This window comes from Marmota marmota, unplaced genomic scaffold (genome assembly GCF_001458135.2).
Source record: "Marmota marmota marmota unplaced genomic scaffold, marMar, whole genome shotgun sequence".
In the NCBI taxonomy this organism is placed as follows: Eukaryota; Metazoa; Chordata; class Mammalia; order Rodentia; family Sciuridae; genus Marmota; species Marmota marmota.
In genome coordinates, this window is record NW_026000037.1 from 47,348,233 (window position 1) to 47,371,418 (window position 23,186).

Consider the following 23,186-nt stretch of genomic DNA (forward strand, 5'->3'; position numbering starts at 1 on the left):
GTACAAGCCTAAGGGCAGTATGATCAACCTTATACTGCTGAGGTGTCAAGTAAAGTAAGAATAGTGAAATGACAGTTGGTTTTGATAACATATAGATATCCTGATTGGTGACTTCAGTCTCTGGAGTGAGTTAGATAGGACTGAGGAGAGAAAAGGAAATTAGAAAGGGCAGACAGCAACATAGACCTCTCTTTCAACAAATTATTGCCAGGGCTACTGGAGACAGCAGCAGGAATTAGAGAATCTTAATGGGTCACAGAAAGTGTTTCAGATTGGATACTTTCAGTCATGTGTTTGAAAATCCAGTGGAGAGGGGGAAAAAATCTTTGAAAAAGAGATTAAGATGGGATCCAGAGCACAAATTGTTGAATGATTACCCTTTGAAAGAAGGGATGTTTCATTTCCCGAAAGCTATTGTTGACATCAGTTTGTTGGTTTGGTGGGAGAATGCATTGCTTTCTATATAATTGTTTCTAATTTGTTAAAGAAATATGTTTTTTTATCTGATTGTGAGACAGGTTAGGAGATTTTGAAATGTGGGCAAAATAGCATTCTAAGTCTGTATGGTAGGATTTCCAGGTAGCAGTAGTATCCATAACTATGATTTTAGGGCAGGGGGTCTAACTCAGTGGTAGAATGCTTGACTAACATGTGCAAGGCCCTGGGTTTGATCCCCAGTGCTACAGAAACACAAATTTTAAATAACATTTTAAGGTGAGACACATGCATTTTTTAAAAAAGCAGCTTTGCAGTTTCTTGGATACAGACACTGAGTTTATTGGGCTTGGGTCCTTTACTTGGTAAATATCACAGAGGGTGTTAAGGGTATCATTAAGCACATAATTGTGGTATGATGTTGTAAATTTAAATCAGGAAGTGGATAGAAAATGGTAAAGTCAATGTCTTTGAGTCTTGATATTAAAGAGAGCTGCCAGACAAGTTGAAAAGAGCTGGAGTGATTAAATTGTAGGTATGCAAAATGAGAAGATGCTTGAAATGAAGATCCTAGGAGTAGTGCAGGTCAGGGTATGACCTTAAAGTGGGTACCTGAGGTGGGATCATAATGGAATCCAAAGTGAATTATTCTATGTGGATGTTGAAATAACCAAAAAATAAGTTGATAAGGAAGATGCAAGCTGGGCACGGTGGTGTACAGCTGTAATCCCAGAGACTTGGAAATGTGAGGCATAAGGATTGCAAGTTCAAAGCCATCCTCAGCAACTTAGCAAGACCCTGTTTCAAAATAAAAAGTGAAAAGGACTGGGTTTGTTGCTCAGTGGTAGTGCTCTGGGTTCAATCTCTAGTACCAAAAAAGAAGAAAGTGGGGGCTGGGGCTGTAGCTCAGTGGTAGAGTGCCTCACACGTGTGAGGCACTGGGTTCGATCCTCAGCACCACATAAAAATAATAATAATAAATAAATAAATGTATTTTTAAAAAAAAGTAGCAAGTCATTTGATGAATGAGGTTTGAAAATATCGATGAGTGAGCATCTGTCCTCACTTCTTGGTTATGAGGTACGAGGGACTCTGGGATAAAAATGCCTAGAAAAGAGGATGTTTTAGTCAGAAGGCACTGTGATTCACACATAAAGGTAAAGAGATGATTCAAAAAGTCTGGTTCTTAAAAGAATTTATTGGTGTTAGACCATGAGTACTAGAGAACCTGGTAGGGTGCGAAATTAATAAATGAACGTAGTGTAAGATTAGGGCCTGATAAGTATAGCTTGGTGACATAAGTAGATATGTTGTGAAGTTTGATAGCAGTGTTATTAATTTTCATATTCTGTTGGAGGAGTCAGATTACCCATTCAAGACAGAGATTAGGTGCCACTGGGAACTCTTTTCTTTTCTTTTCTTTTTTTTGGTGGTGGTGGTGGTGGTGCTGGGGATTAAACCCAGGGCTTTGTGCATGCAAGGCAAGCACCCTGCCAACTGAGCTCTATCCCCAGCCTGCCACTGGAAACTTTTCATGCAAATTTCTGAAATGTGGTTCTTAAGGAATAAGCAGAATCTTTCTTTGAAGGAGTATGAGTGGGGAAGTAGTCTACTTTATAAGCTTGTCTGAGTCCCAGGCTCTGGAACAATGCATTTCTTTTGTAGCTGCCTCTTCTCTTAGTAGTTTGGTGTTACGATAACCTTATAGGCTTAATTAGTCACTACCATGAGGTGTTATTAAGATTCATTAAGAGATTACACATGAAGTGCTTAGCATGGTTCTTGACACTGAGTAAGGGCCCAGCAATGTTAGATATTACCAAAATGAAGAACAACTTGATTCAACTTCTGATACCCTGGCAATTGGATTGTTAATGTTGAGTGTGGAGGAACATATAATACAAGTTTATTGCTTAAGAACATTGCCTTTTTGGAGTTAGACTAGACTATACTAGACTAGACTATTGTCTCCAACACTCAGCTAGCTATAGGCTTTTGAGAATGATTATATTTATTTATTTATTTATTTATTTATTTTTGTAAGGTACTGAGGATTGAACCCAGGGGAACTCTACCCCCTGAGCTATAATACCAGTGTGTTTTCTCCTGTTTGCTTGTCCCTTTCCTGTGGAATAGCTTGCCACTTTTTTTGTTATTGTTTGGTTTTGGTTTGTTTTCTTATTAAGAACAACTCTTATTTTGGGTTCATAGATCTCCAGCCCTTTTATTTTTTATTTTTAGACAAGAGTCTTGCTGGACTTGAACTTTAGGGTCATGATAAACAAAATGCTCTTAGATTGAATCAAGTATGAGAGAAAATGATGCATTCAAGAGACTGTAAAAACAAGATACATGAGGCCAATGCCAGTATAACACAGCATGTCATTTTTACAATAAACTTTTGTTTTCATAAGCTAAAGGAATATCAATCTTCTCCTTGACTAAACTGTGCATGATTGTATAGCAAAAATTGAATGTACTTTGTCTACAACTCATTGTGAGACATTATCATATGCTTCCTCAGATTGGAATTTACCTTCCTTTTAGCTGTTTTCTTGAAAATATGTGTTAGTTTAAGAGTTTTTTATACTTCTTAAGATGGGCTACTGATTACTCTCTGCAGAATCTCTAAAACCTCTAATTATTGTTTGGCACAAAACACTAAGAAATGTGAGTTGAATTTAATTTAAACATCTTATTTGTTTTTCATGTAACTTATTCTAATTTAGGACATTTTTTATTTGGAGACCCTGTTTAAAGCAAGAATGGGGAATCTACATTTTTAATTACACTAAACCTACTAAATTGGAGCCAGAATTTTATAATAATCAACTGTTTAATGCATTTGAAACAAATGTTTCCCTCTTTTAAAAAAATGTGTTAAAATAGATATAAAAATTTCCATTTTGACTATTTAAGTGTATACTTAAGTTGCATTTATTGTGTAACCATCACTACCATGTATTTTCAATACCTTTTCATACCCAACACAGAAACCGTACCCTTAAAATGCCGTAACCCCCCACTCCTTCCCAGTCCCTGGTAACTTTTGATCTACTTTCTGTCTCTCTGAATTGGCCTAATGTAGATATGTCACGTAAGTAGAATCATAAAATATTTCTTGTTTTGTATCTATCTTATTTCATTTAGCAAAATGAATGCTTTCAGGGTTCAGCCATAGTGTTAGCATGTATCAGGACTTAATAATTCTTTTATAGGCAAAAGTAGCTGGGTTGGTTGGTTGGTTGGATTTGTGGTGCTGGGGATCAAACACAGGGCATTGCAAATGCTAGACAGGCACTCCACCATAGAACTACGTTTCCACTCCCAAAGAGCTGCTTTAATCTGGACACAGGTGTGGACACATTTTTCCCCTGTTAGTCAGCAGGGCAGGCACATTCCTTAGAAGCCAGGAGATCTTAGTGTAGGCTATTATGTGAAAGACACTGGCCTGATTATGTAAAAACTAGCTGTTTGAGATGTTATCATTAAACTGCTTACATGGTATCTAGTCAAGATACTTGAGGAAGAAGTAGGAAGCATGGATGACATTCCATTGCCTGGCATTCCATTACCTCTTTCAGCTTCCCTCAATCAAAAGGATATGTGAACATCAAGGAGAAGAATATAGCACAGATATTTGAATAATGGGTGGAGGCTTAAATATCATAGGATAGGACTTGACATGCACATTGGGTGTTACAGATTACTATTTTAAGAGATGTTACTGGTTTATTGAAGGAACATAATCTCTCTCCTACTATACTCTCCCCTTTTTTTCTAGTCCCCTTCTTGAAACTTTCTGCATTTTAAACCTAAAAATTAGGAGGGGAAATGTTTTTCAAGGACAGTATAAAATAAGTCTTACTTGTCATTTAATTTTTACCAGGTTCTTCATTAGAGGCTGTAACCACCTGTGAACTTTGTAAAGAGAAGTTGCAGCTTAACCTGGAGGATTTTGATATTCATGAACTACATAGAGCTCATGCAAATGAACAAGTTAGTATATTTTGCCTAATTTGGTAAGTGTCTATTCTATGCTTAAAGGACAGCTCTTGAAGAAAAGATTAAGTCATGGTCAGAAGCCCTGCATTAAACTAGCAATAATACTTTTAACATAAATCTGTTACTGCATTAGGTGTTTATAATTTTTCTGTAACTTTAAGTGAAAGGCAGTCATTGTACAGGTTTTTAATTCATCAAGGTAAAATTTGTTGTGCTCCCTAAATAAGCCTGAAAATAATAAAAACTTAGGAAAGTGGTTCCAGAATAGGCATGCCAACCTTTTTTCCCCAGAACTGTATTTGAGATGCTTAAATGATAGAATAAAGAGCTCAATATCTTTCCCTACTGAAGGAAAACTCCGGGAGCAGAAAGTATGTGTTTAAGGAGATCAAAAGGGTGACCCTAGAGCCCAACTATCCAAGTGTGGTTAGTGTATTTGTTATGAAAAGAAATACGATGGCAAGGGAATGTATGAAGTGCTTGACCCTTCCCTGACCCCAATTTTATACGAGATGAGGTACACACAATATCAAAATAATTTTAAAGTGGACAATTCAGTGGTTTTGATACATGTTCAAAGTGATGTGCAACCACCATTTGTCTAGCTATGAAATATTTTCATTACTTTACAAAGAGAATCCTGTAGCGAATTCTATAGCCATTACCAGTTGTTCCCATTCAATCTTTTAGCCCCTGGCATCTACCAGTCTATTTAATAAACTTAAATGCTTAATCACCTTGCAGGAATTAGATATAGATACATTTCTTCTAGTTTATCAGTGAACTCTGACTTATTCTGTCCTGATCTGGACATTTCATATAAATAAAATTTTATAATATATAAGGTCTCCTGTGAATAGCCTTTATTTTTAAAATAAATCATGGAAATAATGGATACTCTTTGAAAATCTGATTAAAACTATGGATCCTCCTTTCAAAATATATAGCACAAATTCTGTATATAATTTTTAAGAATTCCCAGATCTCTTAAAAATAAAAGATCATGATTGCTTAGATTGTTTAGATCAGGCTTAAGAATCACTGATTTCTAAAGAATGAAACATTGGTGGTTTGTATAAAATAACTGCTATATTTTATAACAATTTTATTATATTCCTCTAATGAGCCAGTCGTCCAAAAAGAAAATAACTTTCAGCAATCACTTCAATCCCCAAAAAGTCTACATAGACAGCTGAGCATTTGTATTTTAAAGAACAGGGGAAAGAGTATATAGTATATATGGAATAGTGCAGGGAAAAGAAATAATTTTAAAGAATGAGTAGGTTTCAAAAGGATTCTCTCCTGCCATCTTCCTTCTTTTGATGTTCATCATTTCTCTTAAAATGAAGGCTTTGGTTTTTCATTCAGGGAGTGTTTTTATTGTTCTTAAAGCACTTTAATGACTCACATTCTTACATGACTTAGAAATGTTTGGAAATACCTGGTGGAGTCATTATTTAAAACAATGACTGGTCTGATTCAGCTTCCCAGCTTTAATTTGTTTGTTTTATATGAATCATGGATTCTAGTGACCTGACAACTACCCTAATTTTAAGTGATTATTTTGATAGTTAATTTCCTCATTTTCTAGTGGCTTCATTTTTCTGCAAGGTGATTAAGCATTTAAGACTTAGTAAAAATTTTCTTGATATGTGATTTTTTTGAGTTACAAAATAAGCATTTTAAAAAACAAATTTCAAATTTCTTGAATACTCTGTAGAATCTGATAACCAAATACTTGCTAAAAATAAATACTAAAAATACACAATTATTAACTTGATGATTTAATTGCTCAAAAAAGGCACAACTTACCTTTTCACTGTTAAAATTATAGGACAAATCAGATTTTTGTTTTTTCAGTGCTGGGGATCAAACCCAGGGCCTCACACATGCCAGAAAATTGCTGTACCACTGAGCCACATTCCTAACCCTAGATGTTTTAAAAATACTAATATGATTTGTAATCATAGCTTTAAAATAACAGAACAGGGCTAGGGATATTGCTCAGTGGTAGAGCACTTACCTAGCATATTTGAGACCCTGGGTTCTGTTTCCAACACACCATACATGCGTGTACACACACACACACACACACACACATATAGTTTGAAACCAAAGGACTCTTTTTACCAATTAAAATTTCTGTGTGAATGAGTTACAGTATTATCTTGTTAGTTCATTCTTATATTTTTCTGTTGCCTTCAAACTAATTATATTACACATGAAATACTTGAGCTACCAGAATAGGTATTAGTTTAGTAATATATTGATTTAGTGTAAATAAATATATTAAGCCAACATATAGCTACTTACGTTTTGTAAAAGGCAATCCATTATGAGCTTTATAAAAAACCAAAGCATTCATTCTACTATCAAATTATTTAAAAGCTAAACTTTTATATAAATCATTACACAAAGGAAGACTGAAAATAAAGAAGATAGTCACACCTGTTTGGACTTATGGCATTAGTAAAATGTTAGGGAATTATGAAGGGCAACTTTTTATTTCTTATTTTAATAGAATGGCACTGTATGCCTTACCAGGAATTAGATATAAATATATTTCCTCTAGTTTATCAATGAACTCTGACTATCGGTCACATTTTAATTTTTCCTTCTCCATTTTTCTTTTTCTCCTGTTTGCTTCCCTGTTGAAGGCTGAGTATGAGTTTATCAGCTCTGGTCTCTACCTAGTTGTGTTATTACACTTGTGTGAACAAAGCTTTTCTGATATGATGGGAAATACAAATGAACCAAGCACACGTGTCCGAGTAAGTAATACTGGAGTGGGGAAGAGGGAGGGTGTGATACAGCAGCAAGTATTTGCCTTGGAAAAACAAGTTAAAAATAAAAGTATTGTAGATTTAATGAAAATTGCTGTCTTCCTTACTTCTGCACAAGCTTTATTTTCTCATAAAGCTATTTAGAGAAGGAAGTAATTTTCCAGCTCTTGAAAGTAATTGGAATATATTTCGGGGGAAAAAAGGGACAGAATTATGAACACCAAGGGTATGTGTTTTTTAATATTTAAAGGGGGGGCCCTCAGTATTAACAGGTTAGGATCCTGAAATTGAACTGTAAAAGCCAAAAGAATATGGTAAATTGACTTCATTTGTTTGTTAGTACACTGTAAAAAATGATCAGCAAACTAATTTTTTAAGTGTCCATAATACAAACTAAAATATGGACTAGTTGCTGTTAACTGTGTACACTATTAACCATAATAAAACATTTAGACTAGCTGTATGTTAGGTATTTGTTAAGTAAACAATGCTGTTTGCCTCTGTATACTGAAGGAAACTTGTACTCTGTTGTCTAGGCCATTTTGCGTAGCAGGGCCTAGGGTCTCTACCGTATCTATTATTACAGAATCATTCTGAATATTAATATATTGAAATGTGTTCATAAATATATCTTTCAGACTAGTTTTTGTATAAATGTTCACTTTGTTGATTAAAAATTTAGTAGATTTTATGTTAAAATGTAATGTTTTTATTTTGAAAATTATATCAAAAGGGTACAATTCAATGTATATAATACTCCTATTCACTTTTATCATGTGAATATTATAACAGTGAGTCTATTGAAAAATTATCATTGAAAGAACAGAGAATAAACTATCAGAAGCAACATTGAGAATTTAAACAAAGATCTCTTGACTTCTAAGTACTTCATAAATCATGAGCCCTTAGCTTTAGTTAACTCCATTAAATGATTTCTACAAGTGTCTTAACTCTTTTGAGAATGAATAAACCATGTAAAGCATATGTCTGCAGAATTTATACCTTGAAAAAACCTTATTAATATTATTATTATTATTATAAGATTAAAGTGATTCTTAGAATTTTTTGAAGTATAAAATGTATCTAGAGCTATCAAATTTAGGCAGGCATATTTGAATTCATTTTGTCCAAAGAGCAAGGGTTTTGGGGGGCCCTCCCCCTTTATTTCATAATTTTTAAAAAGTATAAGAAAACCATGCCATTGGATGTAATTATTTTATTGTATGTTTCCAGTTCCAATAAACTGGTTTCTACCTCATTGATAATGATTATATAAAACATTTAATAATAACACCCTTAAGGTTATAATTTTTGATGTAGGGGGAGAAAGTCCCCTATTAAAAGGATTAAAATGATGTTTGATTTTTTTAAGTAAAAATGAATCTCCTATACTGATTCTTTCTTTAGATCCATTTGCAACATTTAAACTACTGTATTTCTTTCTGCATTGTTTCTAGTTTATTAACCTTGCAAGAACTCTTCAGGCACATATGGAAGATCTCGAAAGTAGGTGGAATTTCCCCTCCCCAGACTTGTTGAATTTACTTTTGCAAATTAAACCCACAGAACAAAACATAAGTATATAAACTCTTTTCTACCAAATTAGATCCTCATTTATAGGCTTATTAATACCAAAATGATTGATCTGGGAAATATGGGTTGGGCAATTGACACTAGTTTTTTAACAGAATTGAAATAAATTATTTATTTTAAGGTAAGGAAGGATGTAATTTTAACCACTAGCATTTTATTATAAATAAGTTATTTTTGATCACTTCAAATTTAGCACTTGTAATAAAATCATAAATTTACTAATCAAGGCATATCTCCTATTTTAGTGTTTTAAGAAATTTTACTTTTTATTTAGTTCATTAGATCATAAAATGTTTTCCTTGGTATTATACATGGTTCTAGGAAAACAAAGGAGAAAAGAATCCTGATTCTAAGTCCATAACAAAAGCCCTAAGGTTTTCTGTTCCTTGTTCAGGTCCTTGTGGACATTTTATGTAGATAGCTCCAATCTCTTTTAAGACCACACACACCATTAGGCTTGTCTGAGTTTCCAGATGAAAGTACATAAACCCCAAATCTTCAAAGGCATTTAACAGCCCATCCTCTTCAAAGTCCAATTGCTTCATGCCTGGTGGGTACATCTCTATAACAGTTGCTCGAAAATCCAAGGTTACCCCTATTCAGTATCTGCCTCTTCTACTTTTCCACCCAAAGCAAAAGATTCCCCATTCTAGTATGCTATTTGAAGTGTTTTTAACTATGTATTCACCATTTGGTTACCCATATACTCATCCTCAAAATCCTTGGAGTGTTACCTATAGTGTGTATAAGATTTTTGCATTTAGACAAAGCTCAGCATCCTTTGATAATAGTTCTCGTAAAAACCTTTTGATTTCTTGAATATTATCAGGATGTGGATTTTTCTAAGTTAGTTTACTAATTTTAAGTTTTAAAAGGATTTTAGATAAAACTGAACAACACATTTTTATCATTTTAATTAGTATATGTGAAAATAAAGGAATCACTTGGAATTCATTTAGTGTAAATTTTTTTATGACTTCTTAGTTCTGATCCCTTATATTAGCCATTATACAAGTCTCTTTAGTTTTTTATTCTTTTAAAAATAATAATTTTATTATTTATAATCTGTAAGATGTGATGATAATAATGTTTTGGTATGTTTCCCCCACATTTCTAGGGGGTTTTTTTGGGGAGGGGGATGTTTTTAATTCTTACTTAGAGAATTAGAATTAATTCTTTCTTAGAATTTTAATTTAATTTAATTCTTAGAATTTTAAAAATTCTTATTTAGAATATGGTTTCTTTCTTTTTTTTTTTTTTTTTAAATATTTATTTATTTATTTATTTTAAATCTTTGGTGGACACAACATCTTTGTTGGTATGTGGTGCTGAGGATCGAACCCGGGCCGCACGCATGGCAGGCGAGCGCGCTACAACTTGAGCCACATCCCCAGCCCTAGAATATGGTTTCTTAAACATAGTCTTTTTTAAGTACTAATATTCTGAAAATTAATTCCAACTGAATTTTTTTCTCCTATGGAATTAATCCAGTAGAAAACACAAGTTTCCTATAAGGCTATTCTGTTTTTTTTAGTTTGGCATTTCTTTATTGATACAACATAAAATTTAAACATAAAAGACCATAGGGTTTATTTCAGATATGAGTTGGGTATATGCTTGGTATCATTTATTAAAAATAGATTTTATCTATAAATGTTGCATACTTTTCCTGTGCTTTGCTTTGGGTGCCCTTAAATTGTGCAATATTAATACAAGAAAAGAGTACATTAAACTTTTCTGCCCTTGATAGTAGGATAGGTGTTAATTAGATTTTTATTTTTGCAGACTTTCATTTTACTTCACATGTTAAGCAATTTACAGAATACATAGTATTTTACTACCTTCCTAAAGACATTCCATGATGTTTTATGTTAAATCTTGATCTACTAATGACTCTTGAATAAACTGAGGTCAGAAATATTGCTAAAGTGATAAGTTTCTGACAGTTTAGAGACAGAATAATCTCAGTAGTAGTTGTTTAGTGAAGCCAAATCTTTTAACTTAGGCTGTGTCTATATAAAGCTTTTTGACTTACTAAATAAACTTTTTTCTTGGCATTGTATAGACATAGCATTGATGTAAGTTTCAAGAACACCCATAACCTATTATTCTATGTACATTTTTTTCCATTCTCATCGGATGCATCAAACATGCAGCGGTAATAAGCCAGATTCTACTCAGGTGTGTGAGAGGACTTGCCTTAAATTCACTTTTTCTCTGATGTATTTATCATTAGTTACTATGAACACAAATTTATCTCAGAAACATTTTAGAAGATACTTTTGAACCACATTTTAAAGCATTTTCATTTTTATAAAAACTGTGTAACATCACAAAAAGATGTGGGGGTGGGGGCATTTCAGATAGGCATCACTCACAATCAAACCACCCTAACCCTGTCATGATAACTTATCATTTTGACCAAAACAGTGTACTAAATTGGGATTTTTATTTTACAAGTCATTGCTCTTCTGGCTTCATATTTACACTTCCCATTCTCATCCCCCTTAAAATCATTCTTGATCATCCTGTTTTCTTTCAACAGCTTCAGAGGATGATTCTGAAGAAGATGGAGACCATAACAGAACATTTGATATTGCCTAACTTCAGTTAAGACAAATGGATGATCTGTGAACAAGTGTTTATTAAAACTGGCAATTAAGTATGAATTAATTTTGTGGGGGGAATGCCTATTAAATATATTGACTATACATAAAATGAATATATACATATACATGTATACATGTACATATATATTCATTCTCAAGTGTTGCTGAATTAAAATTCTGCTGGACCTTTTAACACTGGCCAGCAAATTCAATGTTTATAAAATTGGTAATCAAAAGACTTTTTCTTTTAGGTGAGTGGAAAAGTATTACCCTTGTTTTCAATATCTAAGCAGTGCCCATCAACCCTTTTTTGTGTTCTGAATAGTCATATTTATGAGAAAAGGTTTGTGTTTTAGTCTCTTGTTAGTGAGAAAAGTGGATCAAAATATGCTTTTAAAATAAAATGCCAAATGGCACCTAGTTTTCCTTTTAAAATGCCTTAAGTTACAGTCATATTTTTAATAATCATTTACTTCCAGTGTTTTGAAAAAAAAATTTTTTAAGAATGGGAAAGAGGTTATGAAGAACATTATATTAGGTTTCCAAATTTAATTTGAATTCTAATTCATTTAGCAATAAAACCTAATTTTTAAAAAAAAAGTATAAGAGATGTAGAAATGATGGATAAATTTTTGTATTGATTTTCAAAATGCAGATTATATTTGATAGGCCATAGTATGTGTAGTATTCCTTTTAGGAATATTATAGCTATAAATTATATCAGAATTGCCAGTCAAATGATATTTGGTTTAAAAAAAAATTGTTACAATCTCAAGTTAGTGGAATATTTTTAAATCCCACATTCAAAGTTTAAAACACTGGTTTTCAACGTGTTTTTTAGTGTTGTCACTTCTTTATAGATAAATATGATATAAATAACCAATTTGGATCCTGGTCATTTTTAACTGTTTCTTGGTAATTCTGAGCATTTATTTGATGATTAATATTTTTCACTACCTTTGAAATTCAAACAGATGAACATTACCTATTCAACATGAATGGTCTACAGTGTGGTCATGAGTTGTGTATACTTCCATAACATTGTGTTTTTCCTCTGTCAACAACTTTAGGATACACTTAAAACACCTTCAGGTGGTTTCAGATTAAATTCTGATGTTATGGCAACAAACTACTCTTTTAAAATCTAAATAGAAACCATGTAATTTCTCAAATGTGAATGAACGGTTTGCCCACACTTAGTTTGTTGGTCCTATGTAAAACCTTGGCTTGAAATAAAGTGCATACTGATTGATTCTATTTTACAGTTTGAACTGTTTCCTTGTTGCTCAAAGAAGACTTAAGACCTTGTAGCCAAGAATTTTATTAAAATTTCACATCCCATTTCAATATGCTTCTAAAACATTTGCTGAATTCTTCCCTGTTATCTTTGCATTGCCTACTTAAAGCAAAAACACAAAATTGAAGGATACCAGTTTCAATATATTCTGTCAGTCCTTTGAGATGCTTTGGATTCAAAATATTATATTTAAATAGAATTTATTATGAAAATTGTCTTCTTCTTAACCCACAATATATTTTATTTTTTTTAAAATGTCATTTTCTTATTGTTTTTCATTAACTGCAAAAACAGGACATTGATAACAAGACAATGAGTCTTATAGTCATGTCAGCTTCTGCTGTTGTGTAAATTTAACACTATAGAGGAATAAACAGGAATAAGCATAGTCTTCGATGGTTATCAGTTTTAAACTCTGAACAAAAGAGATCATACATCACTACAAAGAATGCAAACTCCTAAGACCTTGTAGTTTAAAGCTGTTCTCTCTATACTACTGCCAAGCATATGTTGTCAGGGCTGGGGATATTTACTTAGCATGTGGGAGGCCATGGGTTTGATTCCCCAGCACTGCAAAAAAAAAGTAAAAAGTCATCATCAACCAGAAACAAGTTATTGAAGAAAGCAATTTCTACATTCTGAAAGTAATTAACAAGCCTGCTTTTTTTCACTCAGGAGTTTTTCAATAGATTTGTTTGTTGTTGAGCATATACAATATTTTAAAAATTGCCTAATAGTACTTTTATAAATATCAATCTGCTCACTTTCTTTTCAGATATTTGAATTTGTACCTTGCAACTAATATGAATACAGCCACCTATAAACATTCTCATGTCCTTCTGGGGACCTGCATTCCCATTTTGAGTACATTCCCCAAAGTGGAATGATCTTACTGCATTTTCATTTTCTTGAGCACCTTTTTGTGTCCTCTTTTGTGAAATGCTCATTCAAGTGTTTTGCCTGTTTTATTTAATTGCCTTTCTTATTAAGTCTTTTTTTTTGAGAGAGAGTATTTTTTTTTTTTTTNTGAAAGTAATTAACAAGCCTGCTTTTTTTTTTTTTTTTTTTTTGGAGGGGTGTAATGGGGAACTTTGAACCCAAAGTGCTTTATTGACCTATATCCCCATCCCTTTTATTTTTTTGAGACGGGCTCAGTTTGTTGAGGCTTCCCTTGAACTTGTAATCCTCCTGCCTCAGCCTCCCAAGTTGCGGGAATTACAGGCGAGACCACTGTCCCTGGCCAGATATGTAAATATAATTAAGATTTAACATTTAATTACCAGGGACCTCTAGACTTGTTATAAAATGAAATCAAACATTGAAAATTAAATAATTTAAAACAGCCATTTGCAAGAGCTGGAGCCGCATTTAGTAGAAATTGTCAAAATGTGTACAGAAAATAGTTACATGAAAATTTAGTAGATTTTAGAGTAACACTGTTCTGTTTGGACTTTCTGATGATGGAAGTGTTCTTCAGTATATGCTAGCTAGTATGGTAGCCACTAACCACATGAGGTTTGAGTGCTTAAAATGTTTCACTTTGGTGTTTTGTTTTTGTTTGTTTGTTTTAAGTTATAGATGGACACAATACCTTTATTTTATTTGTTTATTTTTTATGAGATGCAGGGGATCCAACCCAGTGCCTCGCACATGCTAGGCAAGCATTCTACCACTGAGCCACAACCCTGGCCTCTAAAATGTTTCTTAAATGTAATTGAAGGATTGAATTTAAACTGTTTATTTTTAACTTAGGTAGCCTCCTGTGGGTAATGATCTAGATATCAGATCTAGAGATCTGAATGATTGGTGGGGGTGGGTAATAAGATTGGTCTTAGTTTTTAAAGGAATGGTACAGTTAGGGTAGGATGAGTAGGAAGGAATTCCTGGCAGATATTCATTAATACAACTATAAATAGCCTATCAATTATGTATTAGAAATCTCAATCACTATGTAAAATCTCAGTCTTCTATAGAGCAATAATATTGCACATGTAATGCAGCTAGTATGTTAACACTTGCTCTTTTAGTACTACATGTCTACACTGTTGATAATTTTCTGTTAGGACTTTGTAGTTACTGGAGTCTTATTAACAATAGGGCCATTAATTGTGATGAGGGGTGTTTCTGACTTACAGTGGTTAGTGAAAACAAATGGTATAAACTGTCATTAGTGAAGCTGGAGATAGAATGGATCTCCCTTTAAGAAAATTACTGCTTCCAAATGATTGATCAGGTGAGGGTTATGGAGAGATTACTAGAGCTTTCAAGCTAATACAGGTAGTAAATACAGTTTCAAGTGAAACCGATACATTCTTCATCTTTTTTGATACTATTTTTTAAAATACTAAGGAAAACCACTCATTTCAACTTTCTTCAAACTCCCAAATGTTTATTTTCACCTTTGTCCTGAAATTTACAATAAATATACTGAAAACTTTGTGCATCTTCACTAGTTGTACATAGGTTTTTTTGTTTGTTTTTTAGTCTTGGCTTAGTTTTTGTCATTTTTCTCTAAATAGTGGGGACATGAGTGATTTTTATTTTCTTTTTATTTTTTCCGTAATTTCATATCATTAAAAGATAAAATTTCTAAATGTTTTGGGAGCATAATACCTTGAGTACATAAAGATAGGAGATCAGAAGAATCCTTAAATGGACACTATGATACCAGTGTTAATTGGATTGCCAGACTTCTCCATGAGTTTGTAGATGTAGCCATATTCTTCTTTAAAAATTTTTATAAAAGTTTAATCATTCATGATCAGTGCTGTTTCATCTAAATCATAAAATACAAATAGAGGAATTTTCTGCCAAAGTAGCCAGTATCGGGAATATTTAAATGTACAGGGTCTATTTAAAAAATGGATTGATTCCCTAAATCACATTTATCAATAAATGAGCAAGACTGTTGAATTAAAAACTAAACAGGTTCAACTAAATGGAGAGGAAGATAGAGTAGGTAAGACAAGTAGACTGGATTATCAACTTGGACATAAAGCTTTCTTTCATTCAAGTGAAAAGTTTCTGCTTTTGAAGAACTGGTTATAACCTATAAATTAAATTTAAGATCTTTCCTTTTCTAAAATCTACATTAATAATGAACTGGAAGATTAATTCTTGTCCCAATGAGTACATGAAAATACTATTACTGTTACGGAATAACCATAAAAGCTATGATATTCAGTATCAAGTTTTAAATGAAAATCTTGCACAGGAATTGCTGTCAAGGCATTTGGTGTCAATCTGTTTTGACATTACCAAAAATTTAGTCAAATCCAACAGCACATTCATTTTCTTCTGCAACTACCAAAACACAGTCGTCATCATAATGTGATTGGGGTGTAGTTGAAAAAATTGTGGTGAAACCAGAATTGGAATTTCTTTTGTAGAGGTACCAAATGATTGCTCCCAAAACTGTCAGAATTACTGTACTAGCAATCACCAAAGTTGATATTAAAATGTGGTTATCTGAAAAAGAGGATAAAAGAATATATGGGAGATCAGGTTGCAAGTATTACATTTTGGAGAATACAGTGTAATTTAATCATGTAAGTATTTATTGAAATTTTCCCATACTGGTAAGAAAAAGAAATTACACATTAACTACTATCAAGATTTAAATTTCTTAGTTTGAAAAATGGCTGTACTTCAAAATTTCAAGTAAATATTGCCATTTCTTTACACTAACAATGATAAAAGTAGTCCACAATCCTGTTTGTCTTCCTTGGCTTTCTTTTCTGAACTAAGACTTTGCAAATTCATATATACTGTTCTTTTTAGGAATAGTGGTATTTAAATCTCTGTTACATCAGTGGAGTTTTTAATGGTTTGCCTTTTGAAGATTTAAGATTTGTTTCACAGATGACGCACCATAAGCTGCAGTATCCTCCACTTTTGTTACCTTGCAAACATTCAGATACTATATATTTGTGTATTCCCTGAAGTTCTTTATGTACAACTTTGTAATTCTTGCCCATTTAGAACCCTTGTAATCTTCCTAAAAGAATTTAGCTTATCAAATTGAGGAGAATTATTTGATTTAGTAGTTAGGAAGGAAATAGTTTTGAGAAGGTAACTATTATAGTTATAAAGGACTAAAAATGTGAGAATTTTTTTTTTTAAGGTACTAATGATTGAACTCAGAGGCACTTGACCACAGAGCCACATCCTCAACTCTGTTTTGTGTTTTCTTTAGAGATAGGGTCTCACTCAGTGCTTAGCGCCTCACTTTTTTTTTTTTCTTCCTGAGTCTGGCTTTGAACTCAAAATCCACCTGTCTCAGTCTTCCAAGCCGCTGGGATTATAGGCATGCGCCACCTTGCTTGGCAAAATGTGAGAAATTCTCAGAATTATCATTTTTGTAGATGTTCCCTTTTTGGTGGTGGGGGATTAAACCAGGAGCACTTAACCACTGAGCCACATCCCCAGTCCTTTTATTTATTTATTTTGCCCTTTTTATTTTTTCTTTTTGAGACCAGGAGTAAATTGCTGAGGCCTCGAATTTGGAAATCTGCTTCATCCTCCTGAGTTGCTGGGTTTATAGGTGTGTCCCATCATACCTAGCTGCTGATGCATTTTTTATTAGCCATACTGATACTCATTATTTCAGCTTGTGTTTGTTAAAAATGGGACCTAACAGAAATAAGATTGGTTAGGTAAATCACTATGTGGGGTGGAGGTGGTGATGATTGAACCCCGGACATTGAGCTTGCAAGACAAGCATTCTACCAATGGAGCTATATCCCCAGCCCTGAATGTCACTACTTTTAAGTTTGGGGAGAGCCATTTGTATTTTTAAATTATTGACAAGATTCTTTAAAAACACATTGTAAATGTCCACAACTGAATTATTTTTAATCCTGAAATAAAATTAGTGGACACAATTTAGCAGTGTTTGGGGGTTAAGGGTGCTATATTATCTTTTTAACCTCTCCTTTGTGATCTTTTGTCTCCTGCCCCTTGTGTACTGTAGTTATAAGGCCCAAAGTACACAGTCTGCCTCTTAAAACTGCAACCTTTTCTTGGACTAACTGTAGGTTTATGTATGGAGTGCCAGCTGTGTATATAACTTTTCCCAAACCCACTGAGTGAGCAGAAACCCAACCCCTCATGTTTGTTAATGCTGATCATTGATTATTCATTGGGATAAACTTAACTTTCCTGTCTAGTGCCTACTCGTCCTTCAAGATTTAACTCCTGTATCATTTCCAGAAGCCTTTGATAAACTCAGCTTGGACTAACCTTCCCTGACCTGTATACTTCCCCACACCATGTGCATCACCCTACAACAACAAAGCAAAATCTCCCTTCTCCATGTATCTGCATTCATCCTTAATTCTGCCTTTTAGTTCTACAATATATGTCACTGTGTGACATTCCAAGTAGTTTATTTATCATTCCCATTAGAACGTAAGGTTGGAAGCAAATCCTTTTTCTGCTTTGTTCATTGCTGTCTTCAGTGACTAATTTCAGAAGAAAGCGTGGCACATAGTATTAAAATGTATCCACATCTTTAGGTAATGTACATTTACATATATGTATTTGTAGATATATTTCGTGTGTATGTGTGTATTTCAAAGATAATACTCCCTGGAATCTGAAGACCACATGTTGCCAGGTCTCTACAACTATTCCAGACATGATTTTGAGAACCATTCGAGACCTACTTGCTCTTCTAAACATGTTTCAATTACATATTTTTTATTTTTTTCTAAAGTATATGTGTACCTAGCTACAAATTCGATTCTAGAAGGTACATAATGAAAAAAACAGCTCCTGCCCTAGTACTCAATATCCATTTCTTGAAGTTGACTACTGTTCTGCCTTGTGTTTCTAAAACAAAATGATTATACTGCTTTAATTTTAAAAAAATTTGTGAAATACATGTAATGAAAGCTACCATCTTAAGTGTACAGTTCTGTAGCATTAAGTGTGGTTGTGTGCTACCATCCACCTATAGAACTGCAAAACTGAAACTACCTATTTGACCAATTCCTACCTCACTCAGCTCTGGCAAATACCATTTTTGTTTCTGTTATGAGATTTACTCTGAGTACCTCATGTGAATGAAATAACATATTTGTCTTTTAGTGATTGGTTATATAACTGGTTATATGTAGCCGAATTTTCTCCCAGAGTCATGCTCAGCAACTTAGTGAGGCCCTGTCTCAAAAAAGGGAGGGGGTGGGGGTGTTGGGGTGTAGCTCAGTGATAAAGTACTCCTGGGTTCAATCCCCAGCACGCGCACACACACACTACACGGTCTTTCTATAGAAGAACGAGATGTAACTCCCATATGCCCACACACTTAACAGTTTTCCCTTCTCTGTCATAGCAAGCCCTACATAGAGAATACACATAGTGTGTTTTAATACAAAGGACTCAAGGTCAATATTTTATTAGTTTCTTTTTTAGTAGGAAAAGGAACTGTTAAAGAATAGAGCAGAGATAAACAAAGAAAAGCAGGGGCTGGGGATGTGGCTAAAGCAGTAGTGCGCTGGCCTGGTCCGTGTGGGGTGCTGGGTTCGATCCTCAGCACCACATAAAAATAAAGATGTTGTGTCCACCGAAAATTAAAAAAAAAAAAAATACTCTCTCTCAAAAAAAAAGACTTAATAAGAAAGGCAATTAAATAAAACAGGCAAAACACTTGAATGAGCATTTCACAAAAGAGGACACAAAAAGGTGCTCAAGAAAATGAAAATGCAGTAAGATCATTCCACTTTGGGGAATGTACTCAAAATGGGAATGCAGGTCCCCAGAAGGACATGAGAATGTTTATAGGTGGCTGTATTCATATTAGTTGCAAGGTACAAATTCAAATATCTGAAAAGAAAGTGAGCAGATTGATATTTATAAAAGTACTATTAGGCAATTTTTAAAATATTGTATATGCTCAACAACAAACAAATCTATTGAAAAACTCCTGAGTGAAAAAAAGCAAGAAAAAAGTGCATAAAGTGGAATATGGTAAAGTTAGTGATTAGTTACCTCTGGGATGGGTGGGTAATAATATTGACATTTTCTTTCAGTACTGGGGATTGAATCCAGGGGCATATTAACACAGAGCTACACCCCCAGCCCTTTTTAGGTTTGAGACAGGGTCTCACTAAGTTGCTGAGGCTGGCCTCAAACTTGCAATCCTACCTCAGTCTCACAAATCACCAGGATTACAGGCATGTGCCACCACACCCAACTAAATGCTAGGTTTCTTAACTGGTAGTTACTAGTAATACATAAATATCAAGCTGTATGTGTAAGATTTGTGCATTTTACTCAGTTATACTTCAAAATATGAAGATTAAAAACTATCCAATTGATGAAAATTTTTCAGAACAGGTTCTCACATTGCAAAACTACACCTCCTATAGACCAGTAATAGTCAAAGTTGGATTCATTTTTTAATCCAGCAATTGCATTTCAAAGAACCTACAGATAAATCTGTATTTGTGCAAGGTTATTTATTGTAGCATTGTTTGTAATAACAAATGTCTGGGAACAACCAAGTGGAAGTTTGAAGCTGGGTCAATTAGGTATATACATACCATGGAAGTATATGTAGTTGTAAAGAAAGAAGATTGATCTATTTATAGATCAGTGTTGAGGACAATGTATGATATGTTAAGAGACTATATTACGGGTCATATGTCTCAGTTTGCTTATGTTAGCAAAAGGCACAAGAAGGTTAAAGAAGAAACTAAGTAAAATGATTCCCAATAAAGATAAAGATACGAAAGGGTGGACAGAGGCAGTGTTTGCCTTATACTTTGGATTTTTGAATCACGTATTACGTGTCCCCTTTTTTAAAAGAATGTATTTAAGAGCTGGGGTTGTGGCTCAGTAGTAGAGCGCTTGTCTTGAATGAATGAGGCACTGGGTTCGATCCTCAGCACCACATAAATAAAAGTATTGTGCCCATCTACAACTTTAAAAAAAAAAAAAGTCTTCAAAAAATTTTTAAAATAATGTTTTAGTAAGCCCTTAATATGAAAGCTCTATGAATTGCAATTACAACTAGAAGATGAATCTTTTTACCAAAATATGCAGTCATATACCACAAAAACACCTAATGCAGTTCCTTGGGAAAATACAATTTGGTGTAAAGAAATGTTCATTTCAAGTATAACTTATGGTTACCATATTTAAAATGTCAAATCTTATTACTAAGCTAAAAGGCTTTTCTACATTTTTATAAAATTATGTGTTACATAACTTTTTTAAAGGGGTCTATAGTCTATAGTGTATTTTAACATGCCAGAATTTTAATACTTTTTTAATTAAGGAAAAAAATTAAGACCAGAATATTACTTACCTGATAAATATTTCTTGTTATATGGGACTGAAATACAAAAGAAAACAAAATTTTAGTATGCTTTATATTATAAGATTGACTTAAACACTTTCACAGTGTTAAACATAAACACTATTAGTTTAATATTCCTATTTCTACTGCTTTGTGAATTGTCTGTGTATTGAATGTAGCTTTTAAAGATAGATACAGAGCCCTAACAAGGCAAGAACTTAGTTGGTGGACAAAGAATAGGGAAGAATAAAGAGGATTCTGGTTGGAGATTTTGTAGAGAAAAAATGTAAAATTAAACAGTCATGACTTTACCTTGTTAGTATGAATTTTCTATTTCTGATGTTTTGAATTTATCATTTAATTAAAAACTTGTTTTATGTATCAGTGCCCTGAAGGACAGTATATAAAAATAACTAATTTTTTAAAAATCAGATGTTTGAGTTCTATGAAACAATGACAAATATTTATGTAATCTCTATAAAACTAATTATACTCAAGAATCCTGCTGCAATAAGTTTTAAAAGTGCATAATTTTAGATGTTAAAAAAGGAAATAACCTACCAACCTAAGAGCCCTTCAATAGATGAAATGGATTAAAAACTGATATATATAGATATAGATATATACATATACACATACATACATATACATATATATATATATATACATACACACACACGTGGGGGGGTAGAATGTTACTCAGCCTTAAAGAATGAAAATATGGCATTTGCTGGTAAATGGATAGAGCTGGAGAATATCATGCTAAGCAAAATAAGCCAATCCCAAAAAAATCAAAAGCCAAATGTTTTCTGATATATGGATGTTAATTTGCGATGGAGTTGGTGGTGCTGGGGAAGAACAGAGTTACTTTAGGTAGAGGGGAGTAAAGGGATTGGGGGTTAGAAAGGATAGGAGAATGAATCAGACATTATTACCTTCTGATCATATATAACTATATGACTGATGTGATTCACATCATGTAGAACCAGAAGAATGAGAAATTATACTCCATTATATACGATGTATCAAAGTGCATTCTACTGTAATACATAACTAATTTTTAAAAAGGAAATAACCAGAGCTAAATGTCTGGTTTAGGTTTACAGTTAAAGCAGGAGAGAATACTAAGGATGCAAAATGGGGGAAATGTCTGTGTCATATTTCAAGAATCCCAAATTCATATTTTGGCATTTTAAATTTCTTTACTGAGAAAGGATTTACTCTCCAGAATTTAAAAGCACAAACTCTTTACAAAATTTAACAAGTCACATGAAAATATCGTGGAAAGGGATAGTTTTGTTCACTAAAATTCATTTTAATAAATCAGAAGAAAATTTATTATTTTAATCTAAAATATATCATGAACTATAATGTCATTTCTGTTTGCCTAAATGAAGGATGTTACTTCTTGTAAAGAATCTAATTCTCTGTAAAGTTACATTAGAATTCTGGGATTATACAAACTTACTCTATACCACTGCTGCTCAATCAAATCATACACCAAAATCTTTTGGTAATTCTTTTGAAAAACAAGATATTTGAGGGCTGAGGTTGTGGCTCGGCGGTAGAGCACTCGCCTAGCATGTTCAAGGCCCTTGGTTTGATCCTCAGCACCACATAAAAATAAGTAAAAAAAAAAAAATAAAGGTACTGTGTCCAACTACAACTAAAAAATACATATTGAACAAAAAAGAAACCATATTTTTGATCTCTTGGAAACTTTAAGCAGATAGAATTAAATTATGCCTGGTGTGCATGATCTGGCCCTGCCTGTGAAATGTAAGACAATTACATATTTAATTTCCAGGAGACTTAAAAACAAACTACCCTACTATATTCTGAATTCTTACTCCATTTATTTAATAAGAAAAGCTAATCTCATGGAAAAAAAAAATGTTTGAAACCAGCCTTACTTTTCACATCCCTCTTAAAATGGAAAAAAGACATTCAGTCATACTTACTAGCTGCTTTACAAAGTGTTCCTTCCACAGAAGAAACTTCACAATTTCCTTTTTTCCATTCACCTGTCTTGGTGTGCAGAAAACCACAGGTGTCAACTAGATCCTCAGCATCTTCTTGGTCTTCCCACTTATCAAATGTCATATTTGAACTATCAAACCACTTGAAACTTGCATCTGTCAATTAAGGAACATTTTCAACAT

The 23,186-nt window shown here is 33.2% G+C and overlaps 2 protein-coding genes across 7 annotated transcripts in view; one reads left to right on the forward strand and one right to left on the reverse strand.

The window, feature by feature from the left end:
• Positions 1–12,970, forward strand: part of Marchf7 (membrane associated ring-CH-type finger 7) — a 53,274-nt gene extending 40,304 nt beyond the window's left edge. Inside the window, exons 7-11 of one of the 6 annotated variants that reach the window (XR_007350944.1) lie at positions 4,325–4,457; positions 7,098–7,211; positions 8,681–8,729; positions 10,973–10,997; positions 11,362–11,841. Coding sequence is in view for 3 of the 6 variants with exons in the window: in XM_015479216.2 (XP_015334702.1) it covers positions 4,325–4,434; positions 7,098–7,211; positions 8,681–8,729; positions 11,362–11,420 (332 nt within the window). In the remaining 3 variants the exon portion in view is untranslated. Of the gene's footprint in view, positions 1–4,324; positions 4,458–7,097; positions 7,212–8,680; positions 8,730–10,972; positions 10,998–11,361 lie in introns of all 6 variants that reach the window. The other 5 variants (XM_048812358.1, XR_001502777.2, XM_015479216.2 and 2 more) reach the window with 5 other exon arrangements.
• Positions 12,971–13,793: 823 nt separating this feature from the next.
• Positions 13,794–23,186, reverse strand: part of Ly75 (lymphocyte antigen 75) — a 131,017-nt gene continuing 121,624 nt past the window's right edge. The window contains exons 36-38 of the mRNA XM_048811964.1: positions 22,986–23,159; positions 21,034–21,060; positions 13,794–16,190 (exon numbers count right to left, since the gene is read on the reverse strand). Of these exons, the coding sequence (XP_048667921.1) occupies positions 15,988–16,190; positions 21,034–21,060; positions 22,986–23,159 (404 nt within the window). The 3' untranslated portion in view covers positions 13,794–15,987. The remainder of the gene's footprint in view (positions 16,191–21,033; positions 21,061–22,985; positions 23,160–23,186) is intronic.